Source organism: Protobothrops mucrosquamatus, unplaced genomic scaffold (genome assembly GCF_001527695.2).
Source record: "Protobothrops mucrosquamatus isolate PMUCROS unplaced genomic scaffold, P.Mucros_1.0 scaffold2660, whole genome shotgun sequence".
Taxonomy (NCBI): domain Eukaryota; kingdom Metazoa; phylum Chordata; class Lepidosauria; order Squamata; family Viperidae; genus Protobothrops; species Protobothrops mucrosquamatus.
In genome coordinates, this window is record NW_015388709.1 from 53490 (window position 1) to 79043 (window position 25554).

Consider the following 25554-nt stretch of genomic DNA (forward strand, 5'->3'; position numbering starts at 1 on the left):
ATGATGAAATGGTGGGCTATTGCTACTTCTGCAGAACTACGTAAAAAGTTAACTAATCACTTTCTTGACTGAGCCACATATCCTAAATTATCTGTTCATGAAAAAGTTTTTGTTAGATAAAATTTTGATTGTTCATACTCAACAAATTTGCTGAGCAAATGAGACAGAATTAAATACCCATTCCTGCAGCTACTAAGATATCATGCTACCTAGAGAAAAATAGTAAGAGAAAAAAATAACTTTGTAGGAATTCAATTGAACAAAAGGAGCAAGATGTTAAGGCACATTTATTTGAGCGTAAAATAAAAATTGCAAACCTTTGCCATTTCTTACCAAGTAAACCTAGTTTCACTACATGGACTATTTTGTTCTTTAACAATAAAGCTAATCAAAACCAAAGATCTCTGCTCTCCAAGTTACTATAGTAACCATGCTGAGAGGATTTCTGTACCTTTAGGAATTGCATAGAAGAGAAAATTATGCTAGGTAATTTGAGTAAATGAAATAGAGCTTGTCACAACAGCATTATAACAGAAATTCTGGCCTGTGACAAAATCAAAAGCTTTATTTTGACTAGAAATGTATCCCTTCACTATTTTTCTACATAGCTACATTTGTATCAACAGAAGTATTTTCCAAATCAGTACTGATTATGTGGGGATTTCCAATTTACAAAACATTTTTAAATAAAAAGCATCTTTTATACATTTATTTTATAGACATTGGTTATCCATTCAAATTTTTTATGAATGACTGTATTTCAATCCATAATTAAAAATCAAAATAATTTAATAACTTATAATTTGCTCATTTATCTGGAACTGCTATAGTCCTATAAACATTTAAGGCTCTTCACAAACTTTTCCAAGCCCTAAGAATCACTATCATGTAAGCACAGCTGATTGTGCACCAAGACCCTACATTCTCCCTGCTTTTTCATTTTCTAACTTCCTGTCAAGCACAAGAGCTGAAGATCTGCACTTTCATTTGTTTGAACACACAGCCATCTCAGTATACAGAATGAAGAACCAGATTCACATTCAAGTAAATATGAGTACAGCTCCTCTTCAGACTTCCTTGCACAATCCATGGAAGTTTAAAAGTAAAAAGCCAAAGCTTGTGCAGTGGAAAGAACAAATACACGTACCCTAATCCTGTGTGCCTACATATTTGAAAGAATTTGTGAGATGGCCTTCATTTTCACACCAGAGTTCACTGGAATAATATATGAAGAAAGCTCCAAATTATTTAGGAAGAAATGGAAGATTCTTAATTAAGACTGCTGATAGCAAGGAACGCTTTCCTAAGCTGAAGTCAAACTCATTGGGCAACACAAGATTTAATGAATTTAAGAACTGTCCTGAATCAGATCACAAGTCAAACATTCTATTCTCACAATAAATCGCCAGTCATATGCCTTGAAAAAGCCAGCGAGCAAGACAACACCCACCTGCTTGTGCTCCCCAGTCAATGATACTGTTAGGTGTATTGCTTCTGATATTAAAAGTACATAACCACAATCATGACTAATGGGCACTGATTATCTCTCCTCCATGATTATCTGTCCTCCATGAATTTGACTTTAGTATTCTCTTTCAAAACTCTCCAAATTTATAGATAACACTGCTTCTTGTGGTGATTATCTTTGTATTTCCATTACAGGCTAAGTGAAGCAATACTTTCATGCATTGTTTTTCATAATATTTACTAAAGAATTGTTTATTATTCAAGGCTGTGAATGATACTATAGGCTACTATGAGAAAAACTGTCCTTGATTACTCTCCTTGCACCATAAATACTTCTGTGTATCTCCTTTTTAGTAAATATTATAAAAAACAATAAAATATAATTTAGTACACAAAAATAAAACTGGACGGGATCCATACAACCACAAAATTATTAAGCATACCAACAAAGAGGAGGAAATGTCCTGAAGCTTTATAACCAGTACAATTCCAGAAATGTGATGATATTGCTCGGAAATCTTTTTATGCCTTTGCTGAAAAAAAGACCAGTATATCTTATCTTTAAAAATATTTGATCCCAAATATTTTCTTTATAATGCAGTTGTTCCATACTTTTCATTACCTGGAGCAGTTCTTCTGCAGGTTTTTTTTTCCAATTTGAGGACATGCAGTTTGGATCAAAACTGTGCCCATTATAACAACATTTGAGCCAACAGATGTTAAGACTTTATGATACTTACTTTAGTTCAGTGGTTCTCAACCTATGGGTCGGGATCCCATTTGGGGTCGATCGACCATTTCACAGGGGTCACCAAGCAAGGCTGTCCGCCATTTTTTTCCCCTTTTCTGGTGGGTGCCTTACCTCCCTTGGGCTGGGCCAGCTGGTGGTCTGCCTGCTCCGTCTCTGCCGCTTGCCAGCTACGCCTCGGCCGGTGCAGGGGGCAGAACCACGCATGCGCGGCGCTCCCGGGCAGGGAAAGTCCTCGACTTACGACCGGTTGGGTAGTCCTCGACTTACGACCGGTTTAGTCCTCGACTTATGACCGGTTTAGTTCTCGACTTACGACCGCGGCATTAAAAAGGTTGAGAACCACTGCTTTAGTTGCTTCACTCTGAGTGAACTGACAAGTCAAAAATGGTGTCTCCTTAGATTTATTAGATGATATACCATTTTTCATTCAGGAGAATGAAATGATCCACAGTGTTTCCTCCTCACCACCACCAGGTGCGTTAAACTAAGAAAGACTGATTGGCCCCAAGTTAGGCACCGAAGTATCCGGGGATTTGGGCAGGGGGAGAGAATAGATACGTGTATTGAGAAAGACACTGACTAGCCACAAAGGGAAGGGAGATTATAGAATTAATAGGGTTGCCAGGTCTGCTTCCAAAAAATAGCAGACAAGCGGGGGGGGGGGGGGGTTAAGTAGTAAAAAAAAGTAGACTGTACAGCTTTAGATTACGTACCATTTCATCATAAAGCTTTTGAATAAAAAAAATGTCCACTATTTTGTGAAAAAAAATAGTGAACATAATGTGAAAAAAGTGGACTGTCCACTCAAATAGTGGACACCTGGCAACCCTAAGAATTAAATCTGATGAACGTGCATCAAACGTGAACAACTACAGCTTTAAGATACCTGCAGATTCCTCCTCGACTCCTCAACTCTTATTTTTATTTTTGTGTACAAAATTGCGTTTTGATTGTCCTGGTAGCAAACACGCAGCTTGTGGCGCCCATCAGTTTCTAGGGATGAAGCGAGGAGGAGGAGGGAAGGTGGCACTTAAACCTCGGAGCAACCCCGGAGAAGAGGCCCCCGCGCGGCAACCGTTTTTGGACAAAGCAACTTTCGACCCCGCCATCGGTTGCGGGGAGAATGAAGGGGAGCCAGTCGGGGAGCCCCGCCAAAAAGGAATGTGGGGGGGAGGGGTAAACGCTTCACCCCGCTCCAAATTTTCCTCGCCCGCCTTTCCCTTCGGGGGGGGGGGGAAGGTGTCTCCTGCAGCCCTCACCGTACGCCACCCCCCCCCCCCACCGAGGTTCGCGTCTCTCACCCGAATCTTCCGGCTGATCTCGGTGCCGATTTCCATGGCCCCCGACTCGGCCAAAGGCTTCCAGTCCCCACTCTTCCCGAACCCAGCTAGGCCCGAACCCGATCCGGCTACAGGCTGGAAGACGCAGACAGAGAGAGAATGAGAAAGAGAGGCAGAGAAAGAGATGGGACAAAAACCCAAACAGGCCTCAGCCGGCAGCGCCTCCTTTTGGTAGTGAGGCGGTAGTGGCAGTAGTGAGGAAAGAAAGCTCCTCCTTGCGGGCCTCACTGGACTCTAGCCCAGGGGTAGGCAACCTTGGCTCTTTTATGACTCGTGGACTTCAACTCCCAGAATTCCTGAGCCAGCTGCGCTGGCTCAGGAATTCTGGGAGTTGAAGTCCACGAGTCATAAAAGAGCCAAGGTTGCCTACCCCTGCGGCCGAAGCGGAGCGTCCACTCTGAGGAAGGCGGCGGCGGCGGCGACTCTGGTACTAGCGCGCACTTCACAAGAAGCTTCTCTGAACTGATGCGTTTCTCTGGGGCGGCAGCCGTCTTGTGGGTTGATTGTGCAACCTGTTCAAGTCTCCTGGTGAATTAAAAATATAATTGTCAGCCAAGCAGCTATTCACCTTTGGTAGGTTGTTATGGCAACATTCACCACCAAAGGGTGTGTCAGTGAAGGTAGATCGAAGCCCATTTGCTAAAGGAAAAGAGGAGACTCTCCTCTAATATTTTACACTGAAAGGCATTGTGAATACAATTTTTAATAACATGCAATTTTTCCAGTTTTGAGAACTATATTTCCTTGTGCTTACGTTTATTGTACATCTCATTCCATAATGTTCTGTAGGAGCCTTTGAAAGAAACTTTAACTCAGTTTGAGTCTTTTTAACTTGATATTTATGCACTTTTATTTATGTTTTTAGTGTATTTAATACTAATTTTAAAACAAGCAAAAAGTCCCATGGCAAGTTAAAAATCCTAACAGTTTATTATGGAGTATTTAAAAATGTATTGGCAGGTCCTTGACTTACTATCACAATTGGGACCAGCAAAGTAAGTCACATTCAATTTAACAATCTTTTTGCCACAATTGTTAAGTGAATCACTGCAGTTCTTAAAGTGAATCATTTGGTCGTTAACTGAATGCAGTTCCCTCCATTGACTTTGCTTATCAGAAGCCAACTAGAAAGGTCGCACGTAGTGGTCACATGACCTCAGCATAAATACATGCCAGCTGCCAAGTTGCCAAGTACCCAATTTTGATATGACTGCGAGGATGTTCTGATGGTTGTAAGTATGAGGATTGGTTATAAGCAGTGGTGGGATTCAAATACGTGAACAACCGGTTCTCTGTGTGGATGCCGCTTCTGGAAGTCCATTCTGGGCCTGGGCAACAAAAAAATTAGCTACCAGTTCTGCCGAAGTGGTGCAAATTGGCTGAATCCCACCACTGGTTATAAGTCACTTTTCTCAGTGCCATTATAACTTAATGTATTTATGAACCTGTAATTGTTGTAATGACAACACAGACTTTCTTACAATGGGTCTTTGTTAAATCATGTTTGTCTCTCCCCTATTTATAATGAATGGAAAACAGTTACAAATAATTTGCTTTTTTGATTAATCTTATTGTGATCTAAGGTGGTATTTCTTTCTAATTGCTTCCTTAGGTAATCTCACTGAAAAGGATGCAGACCAAGTAATACACTTCATGGGGGAGGGGAATCAAAACAAGGGCAGTTTATAAAGATATTGTTTTCTGTTATGCCTATTAAGGCCAAATGGGAAATTATCAGAGGAGTTAAACAGAAGATTTATGTAGTGGAGTAATGATTCATATTTTCATCAGGAATTATTATTCTACTTAGATTCTCAGTTATGCAAACATTGGGCTGAAGTTTAAACTAAAATATATTTTCAGAGACTTAAAAAGTTACAAAGCACTCAAATACTTAAGACTACTCTAAGGAAGGAACAATGCAAAAAAGATCCATTCTGAGTATAATAATCTTGTAGCAATGATACAGATCATAAAGAAATGTTGACTTTCTTTATGACCTGTCCCAGTCAGTGCTTTCAAGAAGTTTACATACTCTGCATGTACATATTGATATAAAAAGCCTTTGTTTTTTTCTAATGTGGCTGCATTTGTGTTTTTCCTTCATATTTCTTTCTCTACAAGTATCTGCAAGAGGGCAGCTAGATGTCTTTACACTGTTATCAGCTGACAAATTACAATTATTTTTGCTTCAGATTACAGGCATTTTAAAATGTGCGCTCTGATCCATTTACAATATATTGAGAGTAAACCTAATTTAAGGAAAAGATTAAAATATTTCTGGGAACTGTTAAAAATAAGACCAATGCATTTGGAAAGTCTGACTTTAATCAAAAAAGCTTAGCATAATGAAAAACTGATCAGCTGCTATTTATTGTAAACCCCATATATACTTCTGCAATGGGCTTTTAGCCAAAGCAGCAGCTGTTCCATTGCTGACATTCTTGCTGCTAAACGTTCCAACTTTCTAAGGTAATGGCTGCAAATGTACATAGTCTTCTCTGTGATGAGTGAAAATGATGTCTGCCACTTCAGTTGATTTTACTTCCAAAGCACCTTTCAAAAATATTTTTTAATTACTACATTTCACTACATAGTTTTCTGTGCTCACTGGTCCTACAAAGGGCACTCTTATTTCCATTAGACTTCATAGAGTTGCATAAATGCAACATCACATATGCATTTTCTGGATTGAGGAAATTGCCCATTTTTTCTCAATTCCCAACTGTATTGCCCCTTCCCCCATCTATTTTAAAGGCTATATCAGGAATGGGCAATTAATTTTTCCAAGGGGCCACATGAGAAAGTAGGAGCTGCTGATGTCCCCACCTCTCCTGCCATGGGCTGGACAAGAACAGCCAAATGGTCAGATGTGGCCCATGGGCCATAAAATGTCCACGTCTAGACTATATTCTAGATTTTACAGTGGCTCTTGGATTTTCAGAAAAGGACTTTTAGTAGACATGGGATTATAGTGAGGAGGAAGGACAGAAAATTCAATTTTGTAACTCTGGGTCCAACCCATTGTGTTTGTGTAATAGTTCATGATATGTCTCACTATTCATATAGCACAAATGACTGAGAACCAAAGTAGATTCTATAGATAAATGTTTATTCTGTTAACCTGTTTGAGCAAAGAAAAAAAATGCTTCCAGAAGGTGAATGGGATGTACGAAGAATAAAGATAAAGGAAGGACATAACCTTTTTTCATTCTTCAATTTCTTGCTTTTAATTGGCCACAAGTGGCCAGCACTCCCATCAGATATTAACTTAGAGAAAAACAAAGAGTAAGGCTCTCTTATTTTATGAACTATTGACCCTATTCACTCTTGTGATAGCAGCTTGACTCCAACAATACTGAATTAATTCAGCATTGTCAGGAAGAAGAAATTTGAGGTCTTTCCTGTTACAGATAGTAAAGGACAAAGAGATGAAACTAGAGCTTTAGAAACTGAACAGGGATCTGTTTTAATCAATTCTTTGCTCTGGTTCATACAGTTAATATAAGATTCTATCACTTACTTAGCCATTTGTCTATTTTGGGAAGTAAATCTTATTGAATGAATTGACTTTTTTATTTTCTTTTTTCTTACTTCAAATCCCCAGTGACTGCCTAGACACGTCCCTGCAGTTTTCTTGGCAAGATTTTTGGAAGTAGTTTGCCATTGTCTCCTTTCTAGGGCCATGAAAGAGTGTAACTGGCCCAATCCCAATCAGCTGGCTTTGTGCCTATGGTGGGACTAGATTTATGTCTGGGTCTCATTGGACTAAGTACAGTTAGAGCAGGTGATGAATCAGTTAAAGATGCCGGGCTACAAATCAAGAGACTATAACCACTACACCAAACTGGTTCTAATTGGACTTAATCCTGAGTAAATATATACAAGTTCAGTGTGCGTGATCATTTTTAGTCAGACTCTTGCTCCCTGTGCTGGTTCCTCCAATCTTTAGACTTTGTTTATAATCATGGAAGGAAAAATAGGTTGAAATGTATCAGATCACAGTAAATGTTTTTCATATTTGATATCATGAGAAATCATCTCTATCTTAATTGCATATAACAGAATATAAATATGCTGTTGTAGCCCCTGAAAGAAATACTGGGGTTTAAATCATTTTAAAATGCTGAGAGATTATTTAAAACAATAACAAGAAAAGCTTGGCTAGAGCATGTACCACAGATTAACAATGGTATTAGCTTGTTTAATGAGATATTTACATGAAGAGCCAAGAAAAACTAAAAAATAAAAATATTTATTATAACATGTAGAAAGCTTATCCAAGCAAGAACAACAAGTAGCACAAAAATTAGCAAACAAGTATAAATTGGCATTGAAGCATTATTGAATGGAATACTTTATTTGACCAAGCGTGATTAGACACACAAGGAATTTGTCTCTGGTGCAGAAGCTTTAAGTGTACATGCAAAGCAACAGAATAATGATAATCATCGTAATAATATCAATAAGAGCGGGGAGCAAGAAAGATAATAAGGATAAATAATAATGCTACAACCATATACACATAGGCATTAGATAGTACTGTAAGAATATACACATAGGTATTAGATAGTACTGTAAGAATTAAGTGTTCAGCAGAGTGATGGCCTGAGGGAAAAACCTACATTTTTATATTTAAAAAAATCTTAGATTAATAGAAAGTGAAAAAGCCAGAGAAATGATTGGACTGTTAGTCAACACAGGATTGAAAATATTACCAAAGAAGGATTGACTATTTTCTAAGTTAATGATGGTGTTTACATTGGTTCTCACATTTGTTGAATGTGTTGGATAGATATTTGTCTATGTCGAGTTGTAGTAGAGAGGAAACTGGGCAGAGACAAATGGAAAGAACATTATTTCCACACAAAGAAATTTGCACTATCTGCACACTTATACACACATTAAATATAATTACATTTTCCCTATCAAAAGCTTACATTATTCCAATTTAATAGTGGCATCATCTCCTTCTTGTTTTCCTCTTCCAGAAGGGAAACAATATTTGCTTCCCATAGTATTGCTCCTTTGGAGCAACTTATCTTTGCTACTGATTTTAAAATATCAGGAAACTTGGAGACTACGATAAATGCAAAATATGCTCTTTGCCATCTTTCCTGTTTCTCAGGCACTAGGAAGTGATAAGATCCTGCTGAATTAATTAGGCCAATGCTGTTAAGTTATGATGCCTGGAGTTGAAAATCAGATTTTGGAATTTGTGTTTTGAATGAAAGGCACCAAAGAATACCAAAAACAAGTCAGTATATGTTTCACCGATTATAGAAAGGTCTTTGACTGTATTGATCACATCAAGCTGTGGAATGTGAATACGGCAGAAAAACAGGAATCCCAGTATATCTCATTGTCTTCATGTGAAACCTATATACAGGTCAGGAAGCCACAATATGTACAGAACATGGTGTAACAGACTGACTCCAGCTGGCAAAGGAGTGAGATAAAGCTATATATTCTCCCCTTATTTATTCAACCTATGTGCTGAATATATATTAAGGTAAACTGGATTGGAATGAGATGAGTGTGGTTTTAAAATTAGAGGAAGAAACATCAACAATCTGTGCTATGTTGATGACACTACTTTCATAGCCAAAAAAAGCAAAGGATATGCAAGCTGTAAAAATAAAAGGAGAATTGTGAACAAAATGGGACTACATTATTCTGTTAAATAAAAAGAAAGGAAACTAATGACAACAGGTAGTCTTAGAATTCAGAATAAAGATATTGTGAATTCTAAATAGATAGTAGATAATTTCTGCCTTTTAGGCTCAACTATCAACAGTAAAGGATTAGGCAGTCAAGAAAAACACTAGTCTATGTGGGTCAAGAAGCAACAGTGAGAACTGGGCACGGAACCACTGATTGGTTCAAAATTGGGAAAGGAGTCTGACAAGGCTGTATTCTGTCGCCCTGCCTATTTAACTTATATGCAGAGCACATCATGAGAAAGGCAGGGCTAGAGAAAGGCAGGGCTAAGATATGCGGATGATACCACTCTAATGGCAGAAAGTGAAGAGGAACTAAAGAGCCTCTTGATGAGGGTGAAGAAGGAGAGTGCAAAAGTTGGCTTGAAACTCAACATTAAGAAAACCAAAATCATGGCATCCGGCCCTCTCAATTCCTGGCAAATAGATGAGGAAGAAATGGAGGTAGTGACAGATTTTATTTTCCTGGGCTCCAAGATCACCTCAGATGGGGACTGCAGCCAAGAAATTAAAAGACGCTTGCTCCTGGGGAGGAAAGCTATGGCAAATCTGGACAGCATACTAAAAAGCAGAGACATCACCCTGCCAACAAAAGTGCGTATAGTCAAGGCCATGGTTTTCCCAGTTGCAATGTATGGATGTGAAAGTTGGACCATACATAAGAAAGGCTGAGCGACAAAGAATGGAGGCTTTTGAACTATGGTGCTGGAGAAGACTCCTGCGAGTCCCTTGGACTTAAAAGGCTATGATCAAGGGCCATCTAGTGAAGCTGATTGGAAGGTGATGTAGAACAATTAAAACACTTCCTCAGGTAATGCAGAATTAACTTGAATTCATTGCCACAAAATGTAGTGATGGCTGGTAAGTCACATGGCTTTAAAAGGGAATTGAAGGCTAGGTCTCAATTAGGAGCAGCATGCTTCCAAATACCAGCTTTCAAGGGAACAGTGGTGGATAAGGAATAGGTTTCTAGCTCCTGCTTGCAAGGGCTTCAGAGCATCTAGTTAGCCAAACGCTGGTCTAAAATGATAAGCAGAGCTATTATACTCCTATGCACATCTTCACAAAGCACTAAGAAAAGAAGCACGTAGCGTGAAATATAGCAATGAGGGGCAGGGACTGACTGACACTCTGTACTTTACCCATCCTATCTGGTCAGGCAGGAAGGGCATACACCAAATCCCCTATGCAGACATGTATCAACTACTAGTGGGTCTCAGGAGAATCTATTCTATCGTGGCACCTGCTCTCTGGAGCATCATCGTTTTGAAAATCAGATGGGTCTTGATCAGGCATGGCTGGATGATGTGCTTCCTTAAATCAGTAACGCTTGTCAATGAAACTTGTCAATTGCCCGAATATAAAAGCTAGTAAAGAACCAAACATTACGCGGTTGCAATCAAGCCTGTAGTTTGTTATTCATCTGTCCAGTGTCCTTTTTTTTTTTTCTTCGCGTAACGCCCCTCTGGACGATAGAGGGATGTAAACAGTCCAGTAAAAAAAAAAAAAAAGGAGAGAATTCTTGGGGCACGAGTTTTCACGGGCAAAAGGCTTTGTTCTTGCTGCAGCGGGCGCAGACGACCAAGAGGAACGGCAAGTTAGGGACAGACGTGCGCCTTCGGCATCTCCCGTTCAGCCCTGCCTTGCCAGCTCCCCGCCACCGCCTCCCTCTCCGCGCTCCTTCCAGCCAGGGCAGCGGCAGCAGCTGTCCCATTGCTGACATTCCCCCTGCCGAGCATTCCAGGCCTCTGAGGTAATGGGGCTTCAAACATAGAGGGCTGTGCTTTAATGACCACACCGTATCCTTCCGCATGGCTGGAGCCAATGGGAACGCCTCCAAAAGGGGAACGAGGAAGGAAAGGGCGGACGGGGGGGGGAGGGGAGGGGAAAACCTTGAGCGCTCGGAGAAAAAAAAAGAAGCTCGCCCTGTGCTCCAGCAGCCTTCCTCTGTCAAGAAAAGCTGGCCGGCGAAGGGGGCAGCCCGCGTTCATTCTCCTCCTTTCTCCTTCCCCTCTCCCTAACTTTTCGCCAAGTGAAATGATATCCAGACTCAATTTTGGGTGTTGTTGTTGTTGTTGTTGAGAGGCAGGAAGTGAGGCACGTTCGCACTCTGAGCGCCTGGGAGAAGAACCGAAGGCGGCTCGCTTAGACAGGACCTTCCTCCCCCCCCCCCCATCTCCCGAAGGAATAACCAGTGAAATGGCTTTATCTGAAGCGCTCTCGGGGCTGCTCCCAGGATTTTGCAGCTAAAGGAGACCTTTTTTTTTTTTTTTTTTGCCTTGGGTTTTCGCAACAGGTAAAGTGAGCCAGCCGGTGGCGACGGTGGTGCTGGGCAAAGGATATGGGGGATTGCCTTGGGATGTTTTATTTTAAGATGGTAACGTTTCCAAAGTAGGATTCGTGGTTTCTTCACTCACTTTGGAAAAGTCCCATTCAGACTCCGGAAAGGTTGCAGTAAAGAATAAATGGCAAGGGGATGCTCTTCTTGACATAATTAGGAGAGGGCAGGGAAGGAGGTTATTTCACAGTAAAATCAATCTTGGATGGCAAAGTGCTTTGGCGACATGCTCTGTAAGTAAATTAAATCTGGTTCACTTTTTTCCCTTACCTTTTCCTTTCTCACTGCCTTTTACCCCTTTTAATCTCTATCTGGTTGATTCTGACTAAACTGCGTGAATCTTTTCCCCAATAAGTTTGTCTCATCATCTGCATAGTAAATCTCACAAACGACAGCAAAGAAATGAAGCATCTTTGTGTAGAAAATTAATCTGAGTTATGTATGCAGAGATTTTCCTGGCAGTTACAGTGCTTTCCATTTCCAGGAGTCTCTCATTGTTAATTCTAATGCTAAGCACCAGTGAAAGGAAAAAAACTAATCTTCAGTGTTTTATAGAGTGTATTTGATTTGTGGATTAAAATAAAAATTGTTTGAGACCATATTCTATATTGGCACCTCCCATTACTAACATTTTCTCTTGTTCTCTTGCTTTTTAGAATGAATATTTAACATAAATATATTTCCCCCACTTTTTATTTTTTGAAAGGAAAATATATAAGCTGAAGGAGGATTTATCATTTTCCTGTTCATATATGATACTTCCCACTTGTTTTATTAGTGTATGGAATCCTTATGCAATCCAATCTGAAAATAAATAAGTTAGATTGGAAACATTGCTGGTTATACTTTGCGTATTAAAACAAGATAAAATAAATAGATACATGTAAAGAGTTTTAGGACTGCTATGATTTCAACATACATTTTATTGGATTTACTAGTATGTATTTTAATAAACATTTTATTGGATTTACTAATATGTCTACTTTATGCAGAATGGAGAATATTTGAAATAGGCGAATATGGCGAGGTCTAACATGACAGCAGCTGGTAGCAGAAAATAACAGCTGCTAAACAAAACTGGTTGTGCTGTGTTAGCAAGAATTGTGCTTGGCTAGTGTGGAAACTTGTTGAATAGGATTGAAGCATGATACCTTCTCCACCCATCCGCTGGCATTTTCTAATTGACTTGCTGTAATATGACTGCATTCTCTGTGGCTCATTTTTGGAAAGTTACAATGATTAGGAAGATACATTCTAAAATGTTCCTACCCTCTGATTTTTCTGAAGTGTAAAAATAGGATTCATTGTCAGGCATATTTCTAAGTCAAATGTCGGCATGTTTATACAAAAATAGTTTAATAAAGAATGAATCTGATATAATATGAAACATAATGCACAATCCAGCCAAAAGTAAGTGTTGTATACCAATACATTGAATTCAGTGAAAGAGAGATGAAGACTGATCTTGTCCATACTCATTCAAAAGTGAGTCTCAGTAATTGAAAGTAGATCACATTAAATGTGGATACAACTATAGGCTTAAGCATGTGCTTAATGTTTCCAAATGAGAACATTAGAGCTAAAAGTATTTGTTGGAATATGTAATATGGTATAAGGAAAAATGGAAGCCTTAGAATTTCATGCATTAATTAATATTTGTATATGTGGTTAGAGAACTATGGGGAAATGTCAAACTTCAAGCATATTTATGAGATAGCTTATTCAATATATAATTAAGAAAGTATTGTAGAATGTTGCAATATGGTACTTGCATCTGGGCAGAATATATAGCTTTGTGCTGTAATGAGGTTGAAAAGGAATATGGGGAATGACAGAAGTTTAAAAGATGAACATGGTGTGGTTTTTAACATAGTAATAGGAACGGAGCTGAAGGACTATAGTTTATATGTTCAACTGTAATACTTCTAAGGTTAGTATTGGAGCGTCTGATAGTTGGCATGGATATGAATATGGATCATCTTGAATTGAGCTTTGATCATCTTGAATAAGAAGTAAACAGAAGACAACACTATAAAAATCATTGTTTCCTTTAATGAGATAAAAAATGTAACTTTCCCTAGTAATAGCATTAGTAGTGTTCACAAAGGATTGAGATTCAGCAGTGGAGTAACAAACTGTCTTCTCAGACTATAGACAACAAACAAGTTGGACTGCTCATGTGTACTCCAGTGACATCATCAAGATGAATCTCACACCTGATTAACAGGTCATGATGAAATTTTTTTCAGTTGCATTCATGGAATTACCTAGATGATTCCATGAATGCAACTGAAAAATGTTCATCATGACCTGTTAATCAGGTGTGAGATTCATCCTGATGATGTCCTTGAAGTACTTATGAGCAGTCCAGCTTGTTTGTTTTCTGTTGAAGACATTTGAACTTCAAGTATATTTTCTAATTGCAAGCTCTCATATATTTTTATTGCTTCTTCTCTTTGGAAATTAAAAAAAAACTTTCTCTCATGAATACTGTAAAGAAAGGTGTGATAGTTGCGAATATGTCCCATGACTGAAAGCACTAAATTTCACTTCCTTAAAATAGTTTGCTCTACAATGGTCATAAATGTAGTTGTCCTGGATTGAATGAGTTGTGAATTACGGAAGTAACGCAGTAGCACATGTTACTACTTCATGAATAAAATGCAATTTCTAACTTATTTTTTCAGGTTTAGTATAACATTAATAGTTAAAGTTCATATATCACACTAGGTATAATGTAGCTTATTTACATTACTAGAACAGTAATATAATAGTAACTACATTACATTAACCTGAACAGTTTAGTATAGAGGTGCACAATTGGAGTCCCTCCAAAGACTTGGATATGGCACACAGGGATCTCCAGAAGTTCTTATGTTAGGAATAAAAATGAACAAATACATGGGATAATAACATTTACTTATTTTAATAAAGGTTCCATTACAATCAATATTGATAAATACATAACTAATATTTAATGCAGTTAAATGTACATTTAATTTAATTTTGTCCATCAGTACTTTTGGGAGTATGGCATCAAAGATCAAGTGAGATCTCTTGCCTGCAAAAGGTTGGATCTTTGTGTGCATGCACATTATATAAATATATATATAAACTTGTTGCATCCAATGGGACCTAGGTAAGATGCCTTCTCACTAGTGGAGCACCCTTTTGTCTCAGAATCAGCAAACCTCACCTTCTAGCCTTCCAATAAGCCTTGACGACCTGGCTTGTCCCATAAGTACTAGGTAGTATGTGGTTGAAGCTCACAAAAATTGTTTGTTGGATGTGAGTGATGTGTTGCTTTATGGAGTACTGGAAATATTTTTGTTGGTTTTTATGTGCTATGTCAGTGATGGCGAACCTTTTAGAGACCGAGTGCCCAAACAGCAACCCAAAATCTACTTATTTATCGCCGGGTGCCAGGTGGGCGTGGCCCACTGGGTGGGCGTGGCTGTGGTGGTCATGGCAGACTGGGTGGGTGTGGCCAAGGTGGGCATGGTCACCTCGATTTTGCTCATGGGGATGGATGCCTGTGGGGGCCGGGCAGGGTTGGGGGAGATCCAGGGGGTCTCTGGCAGGTGGGGCGGTGGGCAGGAGGCTCGTCCTGCGGGGTGAGGCAAGGCGAGGCAGGGCAGGGGTGCTATTGTCACAGGGCGAGGCGAGGCAGGGGCCGGGGCGGCTGCTGCCTGACACCATCAGCCCAGACACAGAGGCCAGCGGGCGCATGGGGGCCAATAGTGTCCGTCAGCAGCCACAGCCTGCCGGCCCCTCGACCGGCACACTCTGGGGCTCTGCAGCCCGCCACCAGCAGTTCAGAGAAGTGCCCACAGAGAGGGCTCTGAGTGCCGCCTCTGGCACCCGTGCCATAGGTTCGCCACCACTGTGCTATGTTGTTTCAGGTGTATATGTGTGTATGTATAGTCTTATAGTTTATAATAAACATGTTATGGCATAGTGATTCTTGTGAAGGCAGTCAATTCCTTATTGAAGACATTATATTTTGACATATCTGAACCACATTGAACAATATCCTAGTGTGAATATTCTTTAAGTTGTAATGTCTAGGGTCATACAGAATTAATGGGATATTTTTCTGTGTAGTTTATTTATTGAAATATGTGCAACCTGTTCATCATCTATTGCTGAATTGCTATGATTTTATTTATTATAGATTGGTGCTAGTAAATATAATAAATCTTTCTAATACAAAATTTTCCTGCTGTTTATTTATTACTGAAGCTCTCTCTTTTGTAGAAGCACATCTCACCTCCCTTGGGTGGTATCTGAAAAAAGACCTCATTAGAAAATCTTAAGGTTCAGGTATCTACATATGGGAGAAAGTGCTCCTTCAGACAATCTGGTTTCAAGACTTTTATGGTTTTAAAGATGAAAAATAGCACTTTGAATTGGGCCCAGAAAAACTGGCAAGCAGTGTAGATGGCAAAGTACTGGCATAATAGGTGCATATCAGCCAATTTCAGTGAGCATGTAAGGTACTTTACTTTGAACCAACTGAAGTTTCTGGAGAATATTAAAAAACAGCCTCTTTTAATGCATTGTAATAATCCAGTTGAGAAATTGAACATGAATAATTGTTGCAAGACTATTTTTTTCCAAGTAAGAGAAGAGCAAAAAGATGATTAATGGCCTGGAGGCTAAAACATATGTAGAATGGTTGCAGGAATTGGGTATGTTAGTTTAATGAAAAGAAGGGACTAGGGGTGACATGATAGCAATTTTCCAATATCTAAGGGGCTACCACAAAGAAGAGAGGGTCAGCCTATTCTCCAAAGCACTTGAAGACAGGACAAGAAGCAATGAATGGAAGCTAATCAAGGAGAGAACAAACCTAGAAATAAAGAGAAATTTCCTGACAGAACAATTGCTCCATCACTGGAGGTTTTTAAGAAGAGATTGGACAACCACTTGTCTGAAATGGCATGATAAAGTAGACCACAACCTACTACTTGATAAGATAGAAAAATGTGGGTTAGACAGCATCACCACCAGATGGATTCATAGCTGGCTGACCGGCCTTACTCAGCGTATGGTCCTCAATGGAACTGCATCTACATGGAGGGAAGTGTGTAGTGGGGGCCCCAATGATTCTGTTCTGGGCCCAGCGCTCTTCAACATCATCAGTGATTTGGATGAGCGGATAGATGGGGAACTCATCAGATTTGCAGACGACACTAAGCTGGCAGGAATAGCCAACACTCCAGAAGATAGGCTTAAGATACAGGAGGATCTTGACAGCCTTATCTTGACAGCCTTGAACATTGGGCGCAAAACCAAATGCACCTTGCTCAAAAGTAGTAACTGTGAGAGGGACCTCGGAGTCCTAGTGGACAATCACTTAAATATGAGCCAGCAGTGTGCTGCTGCTGCCAAAAAGGCCAACACCTTGCTAGGCTGCATTAACAGAGGGATAGAATCAAGATCACGTGAAGTGTTAATACCACTTTACAATGCCTTGGAAAAGCCACACTTGGAATACTGCATCCAGTTTTGGTCACCACGATGTAAAAAAGATGTTGAGACTCTAGACAGAGTACAGAGAAGAGCAACAAAAATGATCAGGGGACTGGAGGCTAAAACATATAAGGAATGGTTGCTGGAATTAGGTATGTCTAGTTTGATGAAGAGAAGGACGAGGGGTGACATGATAGTAGTGTTCCAATATCTCAGGGGCTGCCACAAAGAAGAGGGAGTCAAGCTATTCTCCAAAGCACCTGAAGGCAGGACAAGATGCAATGGATGGAAACTAACCAAAGAGAGAAGCAACCTAGAACTAAGGAGAAATTTCCTAACAGTTAGAACAGTTAATTAGTGGAACAACCTGCCTCCAGAAGCTGTGAATGTTCCAACACTGGAAGTTTTTAAGAAGAGACTGAACAGCCATTTGTCTGAAATGGTATAGGGTTACCTGCCTGAGCAGGGGGTTGGACTAGATGACCTCCAAGGTCCCTTCCAACATTATTATTATTATTATTATTATTATTATTATTATTATTATTATTATTATAATATCTTATTTGAGCAGAGTTTGGATTAGAAAAGATCCCTTCCAGTTCTGGTAAAAAGGTGATAAATCAGCTGCGTTTGGTAAATCAGAAGAAGGGCATTCCACGCTGCTGAGGCCACCTGAACCTCAACTAAACAATGCATTTACAATTATCCCTAAACTGTAAATCTATTCTTTTAGCGTGAGTACTGACCATTCCAGTACCAGCAGAGCATCATTCAACTGGACAGATACCGTGTCCTTAAATAGTATCTCTATTTTGTCTAGAGTATCGTCTTGTTGATCCTCATACAATCTGCTACCCTTCCACAGCACTATTTTTTATGTACTGAATATTACAACATCTCAGTTCACATCTCTGGATAACCACTTCCAGGAGCTTCATATAGATGTTAAAAAGCATAGAAGATAACATGGTACCATAAGAGACTCCAAAGCCCAAATGCTATGAGTCAGAAGAATAACCTCCCAATACCTTCTTCTGGAAATGACCATCCAAGTAGGAGTAACACCAGAGCCATCGGTTGAGATGGGCAGCCATAGAATGGAATAAATAAATAAAGCTTCTGCATCTTAATTCAGACAGCCAGTCCAGGAGGATATCATGGTCAGTGGTATTAAAAGCTGCTGACAGGTTCAAGAGGATCAGCAGAGTCACACTCAGCCTGTTCTTTTCCTGACACAGTTCACAGGATGACTACACCAGTTACTATTAAGTTTCTTGCTAAGTCTGCAAGTGGTTTGAAATGGATCTAGAAAATCAGTTTCAACCAAGACAACGTGGTCGATTAGCCACCCTAATACAAAGAGACATGCTGTACCTATTGTACGATTGCCTGTTATGTAACAATCAGCAGATTAAAAGTGTTAATATAATTGCTGGTGTAAAATTAAGGGAATTAGCGGGAGGTGGGGAAAGAATCACCAATTCCTTCTCAGGTTGCTTGCATCCTACTTCTCCAAGTCTGTGCCAGATTTTGCTCCATTTATAATAAATAAATAAAATAATTAATTAATAATAACAAGAAAACAACAACAACAATAAAATATAACAACCCAGAATCTCTTAAGATACAATAAAGCTCCCAAACTTTCTTCTCCTTGCTTTTCCTTACCTAGTTAAAAAAAGACTTTCTTGAGTAATGACCTTACTAAACTTCAGCTAAACATATTTTTATTGACTGATTTAAACAATTCATATATCTGCCCATATCACAGTGACTCTCGATGATGAAAACCAAATAACACATTATAAAATGAATATCTAGAATAAACAGTGTACAAGGACTAAAATCATCCCATGTCTAGTTCAAAGACTGGAACTCACAAATTCTCAACCCTGCTTAATCTTCCAATCCAAACTCATGAGGGAACAGTTAGGTCTTTAATGCCTTATGAAAGACCAACAGGGTCAAGACCATTCTCAGTCTCTAGGCTGACATTGTTCAAAGGGCAGATGTTGTGGCAGAGAAAACATGATTCCTAGGCCTCATAATATGTCACTGCTGAATAGACAAGCTCTGGAGCATGCCCACTCTGCTAGTTTTGGTGGTAGGAGCAGAGATAATTGAAACAAGCAGTCCCACAGATAATGTGGCCCTCTGCTATGTAGGGCTTTATGGATGATCATCAGCCCCTAAAACTACACCCAGAAGCCTTCTGGGAGCCACTGAAGCTCACAGAGCAGAGTAGTACACGAGCATATTGTGAAACTCCCAAAACTGCCTGTGTTACTGCATTCTGGACTAATTGTACTTTCCAAATTCTCTTCAAGGGCAACTCAGTGTAGAGTGTACTGTATTACAGTCGTCCAACCTCCTAACCTCCAGAAAACAGCACATTAGTTTCTCAAGAAGAACTTCTTTTTCGGTAGGACTGTGAGTCCAGGAAGGCTCAAAAACTGCTCATCCAGATTCCCAGAGCCTCCAGATATCAGGAAAAAAACCCTCAACCATATTGCCTGGCTGATCTGAGGCAGAAATGTATAATTGACTATAGTCAATGTACTGGTGATGCCTTGCCCTATGTCTAAAGGTGACTTTGCTCAGTGGCTTCATGTAGAGATTTAAAAAAAACAGGGAGAGGGTAAAGCTCTAAGAAATCCCATGAAGCAGGGTCTTGTGTTCAAACTTTCCATACCCTTTCCCATCATCATAACTGGAATGGCCCTGGGCAAATGAGGAAACTATTATAATACTGTACCTCTTACAGGAAATACAGGCACATCCTGATTGTTCAAATTGAATGCAGATTTCTTTGCCCTGATGAAAATGTTCTGAAAACCAGAGAAGGTTGATAAATATCATGGTCTCTTTTTCACCATAACTGACAATATGTTTATAATGGAGAAGAAGGCTGAGAAACTGTAAGCCAAGGATAGGATGTTCAAATCTACAGTATTCCACTTTTTACTGAGAGAAAGAACCATTGAAACAATGTAGTTGTTTGGAATTTTGAAGGCATGGCTTTTTTGTGGCCTCTACTGAATGTCCCTGCTTTTAGAATAGTATCTTGATACAGGTGGCTGCAATCCTTGAAGCTTTTAGAAAAGCCATTAATATCTGGCTGTTTCCCCAGGCTTTTGAGTGAGGATGAGCAGTATTCCTAACTGAATAAATTATAGCAAATTATAGTTATGGTTACTATTTTATTGTTTCAGCAGGTTTCTTTTAACATATCAGTTGCTTTATTTTGTGCTTGTTGATAATTTTTGCATACCGTCCAGAATCATGTTGAGTTGGGCAGACATATGAAATGCTCTAAATAAATAAATTAACCATCATGAAATATTATGGAAATAATAAATGTCCTTAGATGTTGGGATCAATGGGAGATTTCCATTTACTTCATCTTATACATTTTGGTTTATTTCTTGCTTTTTAAACCAAATGTACATTACATATGTATACAGAACAGACAAGAATGGACAGATCTCTATCCTTCCAAAGCACAGGGCTTTCCAGAATGATTTTGAAAGTTGCCACATCACATTATACTGTATAAAATCATTCTCATAATATTTCAGGAAGCCTGGAGTTCACGTTTGTAAAATATGAGCAGGTAAGGACAATAGGAACTGGGTAATAACGTAGTGAGACCACTGAAGTATGCAAAGTTGGAGCATCTGTCCAGATGTGGTTTCTTTTTCCACGTTTTTTGAGAGGATGGCGTATTTTCTTACATTTGTTTTTTTAGTGTGTGAAGCCTGAATAAGTTTTATCCACTATTTATTTTGTTCTTCAATTGAAAATATATAGGAAATTTTATCACCATTTCTCAATACAAATATTATAGGATACGAGTTTGGAAGCTTCATGAAGTTGATAACCCACAATACTATATTAAATGCTTTATACTGAAGTGTTTTATATTGCTGTTAAATAATCTGTGACCCATTGGATAACCTTTCATAGATATTTCCTTACCTAAACAGAGAAACAGAATGACTATGGGCAGGCAAAAAGGAGTGTGAGTGTGAGCAATTATCACCTTCCTGCTAGCTTCTCCATTGATGTTGCTTGTGAGAAGCATCAGGGAGTGTGAGAAATCAGACCTCCGTCTCATCCTTTACTGACCCATGGAACTGTGTGCCACTTTGCTGGGGGAAGGGGGAACAAAGGGAGCTATGAACCATGAGAAAAACTAACCCTGCTCTCTAACCAAGTCTGTCCCCAAGGGCCGTCTCCCTACACAGGGAGGAAGAGGACTCACCCATTCAGAGATTTCAAATTTCAACCTCAGTTCCAAAGCAGCCAATCGCCACCAGTTGATTGGATGCAGGAACTAGGAAGGCAGGAAAGAAGGCAGGGATACAGCCCTCCCATTTTCCCTTGTGCCACACAATCTATGGGTTTCTGAGAAATGTAGTCTGATGGCACTGTGGTGCCGAAGCAGCCACAACCTTTCCATGAATATTGGCATTCTATAAGTTGGTTCATTTGAATTATCTTGGTTCGATCATTGTTGCCCTATAACTTCCAAATTCACCCAGCTGAACAGTACAAACAGACTCAAAGGTTTAGTATTATATAAACATGTAATTTCTATTTAGATTTGATTAGCAAATTGGTTATAAATGTGATTATAAAATGTTTACTTCTCTAACAATTAATTATTACAAAAATTAACATTATATCCCAGAAAAATGTGAGAGACCTGTTCATAACATGAGGTGGGAAGATTTCAGTTCAAAGTTTATCTAAACCATGACTTTATGACTTTATATTTAATTTGTTTTCTCTTTTTTGTTATTTGTTTAAAATAAATAACATTTTTGTAAGATTGTTAGGGAAAGTTTATGAAGGTGCTAATTAAGTAGTTGGGGAATATTATATAAAAATAATTATACTATAGTGAATAATATGTGACTGGTGTAAATTAGTCTTATAAGCTATTAAAATGTGAAAATACTTCCGAGTCTTGTCTTAATTAACTCAGTTTTCCCCTTTCTTTCAGAATTTTTGTGGATGCTTCCTTTATTCAGAACTTGGAAGAAAACCTGCCAGTTTTTAATGGCGGCTGCTGCCGCTGCTGGATGATCATCTGAAACTCTTAATAGAAGAGAAAATATTGCCGGATGGTTTTCTGTGACTTTTTGTGAATGAGTGAAGGAAGAAATGCCTCTACCTTTTGGGCTGAAGTTGAAACGAACTCGACGCTATACAGTATCTAGCAAGAGCTGTTTGGTAGCCCGTATTCATCTACTTAACAATGAGTTTGTGGAGTTCACACTATCGGTGGAAAGCACTGGGCAGGAAAGTCTGGAAGCTGTGGCACAGAGACTTGAACTTCGAGAGGTAGGAAAGGTGTCTGTTGGCATCTCCATCTTGGAATATAAGAGGATTAAAAACTAAATTGTAGTAGGTCAGATTCAGTTTTACATTTACCCTGTTACTATTACTATTGTCTGCTGTGGCTGGAAGCAGTTATTCAAATGTATTGAACAAAGAGCAATCTGTCACACAATTATTTTTGACGGAAAGCAGCAGGAATGTGAATCTGACCTTTTATATACAAAGCAAAGTGGGTATTCAGTCAGTGATGTAAAATTCCTCTATCATCTTTATGCACAACGGCTTCTCTAGCATTAGCATTCAGTTTTGACATTGTTTGTTGCCCAGAGATGGTCAGCTAGAGAAATTGAATAAATAAAGCATTCACATAAACAAAACTGGATTGTGCAAATTAAAAAATATCTCTGCAAGTGTGCCCACATATAGCATGTAGCAAAAGCTGTAAAGATTCTTCACTAAGAACGGATTGTGCTATAAATACCTGAGAGATTACACTTAGATTGCCTAGAATAGCAAGGTTACAGTCTAGGAACATAATATGAAAAACAAGCAGAGAAATAGAAATTAAAGTATTCTTAACTTTAGCAAGAGCAATTTCATTGAAATTAAGTAAGTATTGCCAGGAGATATTACCTGCGTAGTGATTATAATATAAATGTAGCAAGATTCTACTTCATATTTACACTCTCCAATGAAACTCACTGTTGTTTGTATTGTCCTGAGTTGATTGTGGAAATTGAAAAAACCTAGTTATTATAAGTACATAATTATTAATCCAACAAAATGTTGTATTAGTATCCCGTTCGTATCCCATTCAGTTTTCCAACCAATGAGCCACCTGTATTTTTTTCAGCATATTCAACTCCCACTCTGAACAGATTATAGACCGATGTTGGTAACACCATATGTGTTCAATATAACAGGTGTGGTTCATTAGGTTTATTTGCCTCTGAAGATTTTCTATTTTTGTAAGGGTAAATATTAGAGTTATCTATCTCTTGTTTTTTCAGTAATTTATTTTTTGTTAGATAATTAGCTAATTCTGGACATATGTTTGATGTTCATTTCTTGGATAATAATGTAGAAACTTAGATGGCTTTCGGTTCTTCATATTAAGGCTGGGATTTTCACAGTCTCCATTGTCCCTTCACTCTAGTGGGAGGAAAATATGCTGATTCACAACAAAAGGTCTCATTTAGATCTCTTTATAAGGCTGAGCAGGAGTCCCTTGGTGTGGCACGAGTGTTTTGTTACAAATTAATACATGGACCAGATCAACTGTATGTGGCATAATACTGGTATCAGTCTCCAGACAGGATGCTTTCTTTGTGTAGAAATGTTTTCCACACTAAAAAAAAAAAAGAATTTTAGGCAGCCTTGCTCAATGCATGGTGAAATTGGAGGGCAATCTGAATCTACTGCAGAAGTTATTGTCCATATTTTCTGTTGGACAGGTTAATAATTCTTTACTTTCTTCTGTTTTTTCTCAGGCAGCATTCATGATTCTCATGTAGATCCATTGTGTTATAAAACTATAACATCGGGCTCAGAGATGGTGCTAGGTCATGTGAGCTTATTGTTTTAGTAGAGATTTGAATTTGAACCTCACATGTTCTAGTACAATATTCTAATTGTTACACTGTTAAAATCCAGATTTAGGGTATTAAAACCAGACTATAAAATTTGAAAGGGTTCCCCTCCTTCATCTCAGTAAGCAATCTTGCAGAGATTGTTTTGGAAACAAAGTATGGAGAGGAAAGGGAAATATGCAACCCCCAAATATATAAGCAACATTCCTCAGAATATTCATTCAAACTGAAAATATGTCTATTATCTATGTTCATTTAAAAAAGCTTTCTATTTTAATCACTCTCCCACATTACATAATTTGGAAGACATTTTGATCATCTTCCAAGTCTTGGATGTTTCTGAGGAAAACTTTCCAGATCAGTATCTGAACACTAAACCTTTATGTCTGTAATTTTTAACTGGGAGAAACTGTGTACTATAAACCAACAATTATTCAACCAAAGTACTTCAAGTGGGCTTACAGAATTGTCCAAAATCCAGAATCCATGATTCCTGTATAATTGAAATTTGGTAAATTTGATAAAACATTTTATGACATAAAACCATCATAAAACATCTCTGAATATCTTCCTGAATTTTGAAAACCTTTTTTCAGTGAAGGCAGTACATTAAAAGTTCTTGCCATTGTTGACATCATTGTAAGGAAATGTCTCTGAAACAATGACCCAACAAGTCATGGGTTGTCTAGTTTTCTATTACAGGGCTTTTCACCCTTTTCACCCATTGTACCACTTTTAGGATATGGCAACATCCGAGTACCACCAGTCGCCTAGCAAGGTGTCAAAAACTTAATGACCAAAAAAAGGGAAAAAAGTGATAAAGTACAGGTAGTCCTCGACTTACAATAGTTTGCTTAGTGACTGTTCGAAGTTACAATGGCACTGAAAAAAGTGCCCCCCAAGCCATAGCCGAGCAAGACACCTGCCTGCCCGCCCGGCAGCGCTCTTCCTCCTGTCCGAGGTTTTCATTGTTGTGAGCATTTCTGTTGAGGATTGGCAGCGGGGGTGGGGTGGGCGGGTGTTTGGTTTTTATTCCCCCTGTCTGCTGGGTGGTTGCAGCAGGTTTTGGTCACTTCACATGACCCTGGGACACTGTGACTGTCATAAATATGAATCAGTTGCCAAGCATCTGAATGTAAATCACAAGACCCTGCTACAACATTCCAGCTGATTGGTGCTTCTTCTGGGCTCAGCAGAAGCGCCAGGATCAGCGCCGAGCTCCAGCTGGAACCTGGTGCTGATCCTGGCGCTTCCGCTGAGCCCTGACAGCCCTGCCGCTCCAGTCATCCTCGCTCAGGCTTGTGCGGTGCTGCCACCGGTTCAGCCTATTCCCCTCCCCCACTACCACTTTTCTAGGATGGTCGCGTACCCCCTGCCAGGTGCCAGTGTACCACAAGTGGTACCCGTACCACTGGTTGAAAAGCCCTGTTCTATTATAACCAGATATTTTGCCTGTTTGAGGGGATTTGTTTTTAAATTTCATTTTATTTCTACTTTATCCTAAGGAGCCTAGGAAAGCATACCTTTA

The 25554-nt window shown here is 39.1% G+C and overlaps 2 protein-coding genes across 2 annotated transcripts in view; one reads left to right on the forward strand and one right to left on the reverse strand.

Moving 5' to 3' along the window:
- Positions 1-3648, reverse strand: part of ZC3H14 (zinc finger CCCH-type containing 14) — a 37381-nt gene extending 33733 nt beyond the window's left edge. Inside the window, exon 1 of the mRNA XM_015825485.1 lies at positions 3520-3648. Coding sequence (XP_015680971.1) covers positions 3520-3555 — 36 coding nt within the window. The 5' untranslated portion in view covers positions 3556-3648. The remainder of the gene's footprint in view (positions 1-3519) is intronic.
- Positions 3649-11577: 7929 nt separating this feature from the next.
- PTPN21 (protein tyrosine phosphatase non-receptor type 21) overlaps positions 11578-25554 on the forward strand; it is a 55926-nt gene continuing 41949 nt past the window's right edge. Inside the window, exons 1-2 of the mRNA XM_015825482.1 lie at positions 11578-11849; positions 22100-22440. Coding sequence (XP_015680968.1) covers positions 22261-22440 — 180 coding nt within the window. The 5' untranslated portion in view covers positions 11578-11849; positions 22100-22260. The remainder of the gene's footprint in view (positions 11850-22099; positions 22441-25554) is intronic.